The sequence below is a fragment of the Strix uralensis genome, chromosome 4 (genome assembly GCF_047716275.1).
Source record: "Strix uralensis isolate ZFMK-TIS-50842 chromosome 4, bStrUra1, whole genome shotgun sequence".
Taxonomy (NCBI): domain Eukaryota; kingdom Metazoa; phylum Chordata; class Aves; order Strigiformes; family Strigidae; genus Strix; species Strix uralensis.
In genome coordinates, this window is record NC_133975.1 from 80,073,434 (window position 1) to 80,084,168 (window position 10,735).

The window sequence follows — 10,735 nt, forward strand, 5'->3', positions numbered from 1 at the left end:
TAAGATAACTAGAATTGTACAGACCATATAAATAGTCATTATCAGCTACATTTTTGGCTGACTTTCTGCGGACCAGATAGTGCTTACTGTAAGAGTAATCAAGCTGTACCCTTTAGAGCTTTATAGATTGAGGGAGACAAGGAAAAGAATTCTCTCCAGCCCACAGTATGGCTCCATCTACTCCCCTCCATCTTCCACGTCAAGAGACACAGCGAAGCACTAGTTATATAAACAAAATCATAGACTTGTCTAAGTGCTGGAAAGATCAAGTCCCAACAGTCAGTTTCAAGACTTATGTTATCTTTGTCATATTCAGTTCAACTTATGCTGAGCCTGAAAATTTCCACCTCTTTAAAGCCTTAAGAATGCAAAATGTAAGTATTGTGGGGCGGAGACTTTCTCTTGATACGTTTTGGTACCATAATGGCATTCCAATCCTGAGAAAGAAGTATGGCTTTTCCCATAGTACAGCTAAGGAAAACCAGTAATTCTTCTCACACACAAGAAGGATTCTGCTGCAGCTGCATTTGTATTCCTCTTCTCCTAAGGCACTCTGCCAACCAGAATATTTTCCATCTTTGTTTCTACTCCACCCCACCATTAATAAATATTATCCAAGGCTGATGAGTGCAAGTTATTGATTGATGGTAGAATAAAAGGCAAGGTTATATTCACAAGTACCAAGAGCACTAGAAAACTTTAAATCATAAAAGTGACCAGCCATGCTTGGCTGGACGCAAAAAAGTATGATTTCTGCCTCCCTAATTAAATACAAATTAAAAAAGAACCACATATTCTAGCACTATCATAGATAAATACTTTACACCTATTCATAAAATAAATCATTATTGTCACAAATAAAATATCTCTGTGACTTATGAGGTCATTCTCTGCTAAAGATATGCCACTGGACCTCTTTTCCAAGAGATGCTCCAGGAGCCTGAGGTTATGCTTCCTGCTAAACACAGTACTTGTGTTTGAGCAAGAAAAAGACTCCCATTTAAAGTAACTTGAAAGAAATGGGCTTTAACAGAGACAGATGAAGAAAGAATGTTGTCTCCTATGCAGCTGGCTATAAAGAAATCAACTCCAATTTAGACTTTTTCTTTTTTTCCAGAGGTAGAAATTAGAAGACAGATCTTTTTACTTTAAATCTGAACAAGTCTCCACTGAAAACCCTATAATTTTGTAGAACTGTTTCCAAAACAGCATTGCCTGTGAATCTCACATATAATTTTTAAGTGTAGGAACTTTCTTAACCAGATCATATGAAATGCACTCATTCCTACAGAACTGGAATTCCTTACAGGTCAAAAACAATAATGCATTATATTTAAAAGACAGCCGTGGAAATATGTAAACACAAAACCTGAAAGGGTTTCAAATATGCTGCATGAAAGGTGTCAAAATAAGTTTCAAAGCCCTTGAATAATACAGGACCTTAAGTTTGGTTCTCAGAAATGCTTTTGAAATCAGAACTTGGTGCTACACTAAAGATGCATCTACACATTCTTTCTGTCCTTAACATCTTTGGGGAACCAGTTCTTCTGTATGGATGTTTAAATAATCATGGTAGCAATTAAGACTAAGCAGAGAAAGTGCTACGGTGAAACAAACCAGTGAGCCTGTACTCTATTACTCTGTTTCAAAGAAAAATGCAAGAAACTCTGTAATGTACCATTAACAAGCCGCATGCCAAAACAAGGGGGAAATGTAAGCCCAGTCAGCCAGTGAGGGACTTCTATGACATTAGGTATGAGTGCTTATTTTTCTTAAAAATTATTTTTACCCTATCTAATATTACTCTGAATGGCTTCATTGTGCATAGAAATAACTTTCTAAAATCCTACTAGAACATGGGCTTCAATGATATCTTAGAAGCCATGAGTTCAACTAGTTAATTTTATTTTCTTTATTTTTCCCTTAATATTTCTTCTGATCTTGAAATTGGAGATAAACAAGAATGCCCAATCTTCCTCCTCTTTTTTTCTGTCACTATTTTCTGCACCTCCATCACACCCCTTCTTTCTCAGACTCCAAAGACCATCCTTTTCTCCACACAGAAGGATCAATCTAGGATTTTAATATTTGACAGGGTAATCAATACACAAGTTGCTATTCCAGCTATTTGTATATAACTGGGGGTTTAATACTGATGTCAGTATAATGAATAATGTTATTTTCTATTCTATCTCACAGGAATTTGTTTTGGTTTGTTTGGATTCTAGCTGGACACTTAGCCAAGGTTTCTCTGAGCTCTCCACAAAACTATTAGGATCTTTGTCCTGCAGATTTCAAGCTAAGGAATGTATGGCAGTAGTTCAATTTCCTTGAGAATGAATCATTCTGTATTTGTTACTAATTAACTTAATTTGCCACGATGCTCCCATTCAATTACTTGTTTAGATCTCTTGGGAGATCCTGACATTCTTTTCTAAACCCATTCCTGTGCAATCAAACCCACAGCAGAGACAAAACATGGTACCTCTACTGGGAACCTGTAGCCTTGTGATGATCCTATCAGTCTCTAGCTGGTGAACTCACAGAATCACAGAATTGTCTAGGTTGGAAAAGACCTTGAAGATCATCCAGTCCAACCATCAGACAGCAAATAAAATAAGTGGTCAGTATGATGACATACAGTTAAATTAAAAAAAAAAAAAAAACAAAACAAACCAATAAAGATCTGAAAAAGCATTGGAAGTCGTATCAACAGTTAGGGACCTTTTAAGTGAAAACACCTAAACGTTTTACACACTTAACACTATAGAAGGAGCACTGCCGTTCCTTCTTTGTTAAGATAATGCTGTGCTTTTGTAAATAAAAAAAGGCTACTGGACATCCAAAATATTTTGTAGAGACTGACAGAAAAAAATTGCACTGTGTAAGACTTGACACCAAGAAGCACAACAAAAAAACAGTATCAGAAATATTTTAAGTCAGCTGAACTAGAATATCCTTTATGCATACATTTCACAGAAACCCACAGAATGGCTGAGGCAGGAAGGGACCTCTGGAGATCATCTAGTACAACTCAAGCAGGGCCACCTACAGCCTGTTGCCCAGGACCATGTCCAGACAACTTCTGAATATCTCCAAGGATAGAGACTTCACAACCTCTCTGGGCAACCTGTGCCAGTTCTTGGTCACCCTCATAGTGAAAAAGGCTCTCCTGATGTTCAGATGCTTAAATAAGCATACAGAATGCATAATCCAAATATAATTTCATGAAAATATGCAAATAAGAATCTGCAATGTCAAACCAAATTCATAGACAGAGATAACACTTGCACAAAATTATTATGCAGGTCATAACGTGTGACATAAAACTAGCTGTTCAGATTACTCAGCATACAATCGGAAATACAAATCAGCTAGAAAAGCAAGACGACACCATCAGATTCTGGTCTGAACTATATGACTATTTGCACTCTCTGAAAAAAAGCCATACAATCAGTAGAATTTAGCACGTCTAATAATTATGTTATCTAGAGATATATGCTGCCTGTGGTATATACACTCTTCAGCAAGCTGGTTTTGCCAGGTTCAGGCTTCAAGAATTCTCAAGTACTATTGTTTAATCTTGTAGAAGATGTCTGAAGGCAGTTATGTGAAAGAATAGCAAATCACATTGTATTTTTCTGTAATGTAACACATCATCTCTATGTTTATTGGTATTTTTGAGAAAAAAAGCAATCCCCTTAGAACACAGATTTCTCTCATTAATAATACCATAAAAGAGAATCAGGCCTTTAATAAAAACCAAAGTTTTTCTCCTTGACCCCGACTTTTAAGTATCTGCTTGCTTTGTATATTTTTATTCAGGCCTTTAGTCCCTGAAGAATGCAAAAGAACAGCTCAGTCTGCACAGATACTGACATCTGAATGCTCAAGGCATTGTCGGAACGGGCACTGCACTCCCACAGGAAAATGCTGCTGTAATCAAGGCTGGGAAGGAGAGTTCTGCAGAACTGGTTTGTATACAGAGTCATAGCAACAAGTGAAAAAGCAGTGACATGTCATAATTTGCTTTTAATTATCTGCTGAGAGAAATTTTCAATATATGTTATTGACCATCAGTTCTAAGAAAACATTAAAGAAATACTGATCTCATGAATTGTAGGAGAACAATAAGTCTTTAGAAGAGTGCAACAGTTAAAATATCTAATGCAATATGAACCATTACAGAATGCAATTAATAGCATAAATATGACAGACAACAGTATTCTTATATTTTCACCAAAATTGTAAAATGAAAGGAAAGGCAATTAATACATGTTCAGTGTTTGAACATTCAGCTTCCACCTGCAGCGTTATCATTGTCAGTGCCAAATCAAAGTATCTTGTCAGGAAAGATGATAAATCAGACCTGCAGGTCACTATTGCTTATTTTGCACTTCGCTAATTTAATGCAAATACTTTAGTTTTGGTACATTCTTACTTTTGATCCCACAAAAGAAAATGGCTCCAGTTTGTTAAAGAGAATTCTATGTACAACGTATTACAAAGCAGCTAATAATCAGAACATTATTGTAACCCATTTTTTATTAAGTCCTATCTTGTGGCAGTAGCGTATCTTTTAAAAGTCACCTGAAAAAGTGACTGTGATCAAACTAGATGTTGCGTATGCCACCAAAGGAGTGAGATGAGTGAACCTGGAGTGCCACAGCTGTGCTGTCACTGTCTCACAGAGGCTCTGGTTATGTCTGAGCTGTACAGCTCTGGCCTATGCAGATCTTCCAGAGCAAGCCTGGGTACCAGGGTACCAGGAGGTGCTAATAGTGCATCAGCACCGTCTTCTGACTGAGCTTATTTGCTCAGCGAGTTTGACCAGATGCCTATACAAAGAGATAAGGTTAATGTAATGGCAGTACAACTCAGAAGAGGAAAAGAATCACAGTGTAAGACAAAGCAAGGATCACACGATGGACCTGAGATAATCCAGGTTGGAAGGGCACTCAGGAAGGCTACGAGGTCCTTATAGCCTGGAGGGGTTTTTAGTGATGAGCAGGAGTCACTTCATTTGGAATGAAATGAAATGAATGAAATCACTAATGATGTCTGGCAAGATCCATGAGCTGACCATCATAGAGCTCTGCAACAAAAGCAGGTTGGAGAAATGGATGAGGTAATCTGGCCAAATAGCCCAGCCTCAATTGTCCTCACTTGTCAGTCAGAGATTTCCTACATTTAGAGAATGAGGCTGGTTCTACAGCCCTTGTCCAAGTGGAATTTAAAGTAAAAAATGTCTCCAGTGTGAACATAAATAGGTCTTGAATAATCTCTTTTGTTTAAAAACTCACAGCTCTATGATAGATAATTTGATAGACGCAGTGTACAAGAAAGCTGCAGAAAATATGTAGACTAAGGATCTTTCGTTCCTGTATCCTGCACAGGACTTAACAGAGAGGTTCTAGGTTGGACCTCAAGCTACTATTATAATTTAAATAAGAAAAATTACCTTACGAGGCACTAGTTCCCTCTTACTGTAATTAAGAAACTCATGAATAATCAAAAAAACTGGTTTTATCTAGTGTATTATAAATCTCTGTAAAGCAATATTATAGCTTTATTGTAATAGATAACATTAAACAGCAAAATGTCTGCAAAAAGAAAGATATATTACTTTTATCACAGTGCTGTGACTCTGCCCCAGAAGAAAATACTTCCACAACTAAAGTTATTGATTGTTAGTTTTGCTAACACTGGCTGCAATTTAAAATAGCATTTATATTTTAAAAACTTAAGGAAGCTGATTAGCCTAGAACTCCATAGGTAAAGCATCAGGCACCTGCTAAAGAGAGAGGGGAAAACTTTGACACTTAACTGATAACAGCTGTCAAAAAAATACTCTGATTCTTTTTTTTCTAAAGGGAATTCAATTTTGTCCCAAGCATAAGTGATTCAAGAGCCAAAGGAGTGCATCTCTGTGGGCAATTGTAGCCTGCTCTGCTAAGGAAAGCATGTAGTGCAGAACTCTGCATGTACAAAGGAGTTTCCCTGAGGTTCAGTACTTGATAGCTTGGAGATGGCCAGGTGCTAAAATGTCTCACCAACTTCAAGAATTTTTTGGGTTGCCAGCATAAGAAATGGGATGAGGTAGACCACCGCTGTTTAAAGATCTAGGTGTGCTGTATGTCTTGTTTTCAAACGATAAGACATTTGGAGCCTAAAGTCTTTTGAGATGGGTCTTCTGTGCACTCCAAAATCAAGCATGAATACGGGAATTGGACATTTTCAAAAATCTGCTATTTGAGTTTCACAGCCTATCGTGGGTGACGTCCTCTCAGACGCACAAAATTTCTTCATCCCCCTAATATTTTAAAACTTTAAAAAATACGGCTTCAAAACTTCCAATATTTCACCCTTTCTATTTGTTTTTAATTATGTGCTTTATCATTGTAAGTTTAGAAAAGCTCTTAATGAATGTGTACTTTATCTTTTCGGTTTGTGATGTTCTAAACAAATTAGCAAATCGCTGTTTTTTCACCCACAGCAAAATGTGACCCAGCCTGTCGACATGGAGGTGTCTGTGTAAGGCCTAATAAATGCTTATGTAAAAAAGGCTATCTCGGCCCCCAGTGTGAACAAGTGGATAGAAACATCCGAAGAGTGACAAGGGCAGGTATTCTTGATCAGATCCTAGACATGACATCCTATTTGCTGGATCTAACCAGCTATATTGTATAGTTTCTGGGACTATTTGGAAACTACACTTTCAACGGGCATTTGTTTTGAATCCTGTCATTTTTAAAAGACTGTTATCCTGCAACAAATACCGGTGATTTGATTTACTTTATTAATTTAAGTATAATATCCACAAATGTGCAGATAGATTCTTTGTATGTGTGTAAATATTTCTGTACGTCTCCACAGACGTACCCAATACGTGCACACATACACATGCACGCACTATCACAACTACAGTTTTACAGCTAGTGGAATTTTTTTTTTATATTTATTTCTTCATGAGAAATAGTTTACAAAGTAATTCCACTGTAAACCAGATTTTCATCAAAGGACTTTCGTGATGTCTTAATGGATTCTTTGACATCCCAGAAATGTCGTGTCTGTACCTATCTGATTATAGCAATAAGAGAGCAGTTTTCAAACATCGCTGTATAAACTGCTGGATTTAATAAAATCCAGTTGTAACAGTTTCTAAGGTGAACTGAACTACATCATGAGAAAATATTTCAAAACTCCTTAATGCATTCCTATCTAGGCAATTCATTGTAAGACTGTAACCTTCACCTTCATCAATGTAACTCTATTACAGAATGTTACGCATTTCTTTATCTAGCATAGATGCAAAAATCTGGTTATCGCAGCTTAATATCAAGACTGTTTCAAGTGTGTAATAATTAAATTATATTCGCATATTTCAAAACCAGTCATCCTAGAAGGTCTGCTTTTTATCATATATTTTATTTAACGATGGGCACTGGGTTCATGTTACATATTTATATTATTTTATTTTATTTTTATAATATAGACATCACCTAGATGAGACAGCTTTACCATGTCCTGTAAAATACTAAAGTTACATTTTTCACCAACTTAATTGGAAAGACGGGGAAAGAGAGAGCAAACACACTCTTTAATGTGTTGTGGATCTAATCTAGAAATGTATCCTTGTGCCAACTTGTATTCATTTACGACGGATGAAAAAAACAACCACCAACCAATCATAATAAAATTCCAGCATATGTTAAAAGTGTTCAAAAAGTGATTTTCACTGTAACAGGACAGGCCAGATTATACACAAGTAGACTGCTGCCGGTTTCACACTGAACGGAACGTCCCTGGATGAGAGCTCGCATGAGCACATGTTGGCTGTGTAAGATGTCACTTGTACAAAACGTATAAAGATTCCTGCCAAATGCGGTTCTAAATGTAAATGTTTCTTGAAGAGCTAACATAAAATTGAATCTTTGTAAATGTATCAATAAATATGGTGTACATGCTATAGTCAGATTTTCTAAAGTATTAATAGTCTAATTAGATACATCTCCAGAACTGGTGCCCTCTTATCTCCAGCTCTAGGGCATTACAGGCAGTTTCTTTGCTCACTACTTACTATCAGATTTCCTTTGCACTACCTGGCTTTTATAAAATCTTGCCTATGAAAAGAAAGCAGAGTAGCCACAGTGTGTACATCCTATGGTTCTTATAAGCAGCTGCTCATGCATCAATGATTTACAACACTTTAGGCAGTAAGATCTAAAAGACTTTAGCCATATTACACTCCAGTAGCAAAATTACCTCTCCAGGGCAGTGACATGCAACGAATTTTCCTTTATAGAAAGTTGTCAGTCTTCATTTAGTAAGCATTAAACCTGAAAGTGCAGCATGATTGATTCTTGCATTTCTCTGTCCTATGCATTCCAGCTCAGAGGAACAGAAAATTACATTTGCCGTCCATATATATTTGCCTGGGTTTCGAGTGACCTCATGCCAAATGGAAATTGGTTGAGAAATCTTGGTTAAGTGCTCAGCGAACAATGGTCTGCATTAAAAAGTGCATGCATAATTTTGCACAATGTAGATTCCACTGACAGTCCATTGAAAGACGTCTTGGGATTAAATGAGCATGAAGACCAAATTGCCCTCTCACCCCAGAAAAGGGTGGTCCCTTATAGTCACACGAACACTTCATTGGCTAAGCAGTGTGACCAATCTTAAAATGAACCCTGCGGTAGCATCTGTAGGTTAATAGCAGCTCTTTGTCTCCTCTGCTTTCTGCCTTTAGTCTTTTCCCTGAATTCCATCACAAAAAGTTTTACAATTAAAAAATGTCCTGACAACCATTTTTGTAAATTGACCTTAGCATCTAATCTTTCCTTATTCAACGTGGGTGACAAAAATGTGAACTTCTCATGAATGAGCCAGCTGTCTAAATCTGTCAAATAGCACGGTTTTATTACACTCTTCATAATCGGTAAAGCAAGAAAGTCACTGAAGTATTTTAACAACATTTAAATATTTGACTGAGATAACATCTTTAACATTTTCTTTAATTAAATATATTTTAAAATAAACCCAACTTTAACTCCATTGTGACACATTATTTTCAACATCTAGCTGGGAAGATGCGATAGTTCTTTTCTCACTGCTTAGTTCCTGGAGACTTAAAAAATACCACAGATCGTACCTAAATTGAAGAACTCCAGTAATATATATGCCATAGTCATGTAGAGAAGGGATAACAATGATCTTAGAGTTTTGATCTTAATAACAAAGACAATTTTGTTTTCTAATTAAATCAGAAAATAAAACTCCAGTAAAAGCTAAGAATTAAATCCAGGCCTCATTCAAATCAATGGCAAAACACTCACATCGGCTGTGCTGCACCCAGAAAATTGTTTTTAAAATTTAAACAATACTTCAGTTTATTTTATTAAAAAAAAATTCTGTTTGAATCATTCCATCAAAACTTCAAAACTAAGAAGTAATCTAAGTGAAGATTAGAGGGGGAGGGGAGATAGTTTGTGGAAAGTGTTTTGCTTCATTTTTAAATTATCTTTTATATCATGTGAAAGCAAGCATCTGCATTAAGCCCACATGGGTACATAGGAAGTCCCAGTGGAAAAGAAGTATTCTCAAAAAAAAAGACACAAAAAATCCTAGCTGCTTATTTATCAAAAGAAATTATACTATTAAAAAGAGTGAGTAAACCCCAGGCCTAGCCACCCAAGATGCTAATATAAAAAGGGCAACTGCAGTAATTGCCCTGAGAATTGGCATACAAAAAAAAAAAAAAAAAAAAAAGAGGGTCTGTAGAAAGCCTGTTGCCAGTTAGGTCATTCTGCAGCCATTCTCACACAACCTCCGAGAGTGTCCCAGAATAAAACTGAGCTTATAAATGAAACTAGATAAATGAGGCAATTAGATAAGGGCCTCCAGAAGGGATTTTATGTATGTGTTCAAGTTGTCTCTGTCTCTGTCTCTCTCTCTCCTAATCTTTTATGCCATTCATTTCTTCCTTTATTCAGAGATACCGCCTCTCTGTTCCCAACGCATTGTACATTTCAAGCATGCTTTGAGGCTTTCTACTGTTAAAAGAGAACAAACATACCTGTTGCAAGAAACATAACTCTATTCCTGATGTCTGCTAGTTTTCAACCCTTGTCTTAGTATTCTGGGACAGAAAACCTTCATGTTTCTCTTTTTAAATGCCACTGATCAGAAAGAAGGCATATTATTGGAATATAAGGAGAAACGTCTTTACTCCATAGATAAGTAGGGAGACAAAAAGATATTATGTAAAATCAGCTCCAAATTGTTTCACTCCATTTCAGAAAAGCAGTAAACTAATTTTTCTAATGCATCCAATAAGAAATATTAACTCAACACCCCCCCCCCCCCCCCCGAAATACATTTCTTCTGTTAACAGTCAGGGACACAAACACAAATGTTTTGTACCTTTAAATCCCCACAGGTTATTCTATGTCATGCAAACAAAGTGTAAGTTAGGTATAAATAAGAGTATAAACTCTATATCAAAACCTCTGTTTATCTCCTCTTTTCATTCACTTCACATTTTGGCTTTGCAGCTCCTTCCTTTCTAGAACCACAGCAAATAATCCTTGGTTGCTGCAGGTGATGCTTATTATTTTTGAAAGGGCCTAATAGAGAGTTTCAGTTTTCAGTGCATCAGAGAGGCTTCCCAGCAGGCTGAGGTTTTTATCTTTTGATCATCCCACAGAACTTGGTTATTTTATAGTGACTTTTA

The 10,735-nt window shown here is 36.5% G+C and overlaps 1 protein-coding gene across 1 annotated transcript in view; it reads left to right on the top strand.

Moving 5' to 3' along the window:
• HHIP (hedgehog interacting protein) overlaps positions 1–7,393 on the top strand; it is a 73,745-nt gene extending 66,352 nt beyond the window's left edge. The window contains exons 12-13 of the mRNA XM_074865173.1: positions 3,826–3,974; positions 6,497–7,393. Coding sequence (XP_074721274.1) covers positions 3,826–3,974; positions 6,497–6,690 — 343 coding nt within the window. The 3' untranslated portion in view covers positions 6,691–7,393. The remainder of the gene's footprint in view (positions 1–3,825; positions 3,975–6,496) is intronic.
• Positions 7,394–10,735: the final 3,342 nt, after the last annotated feature.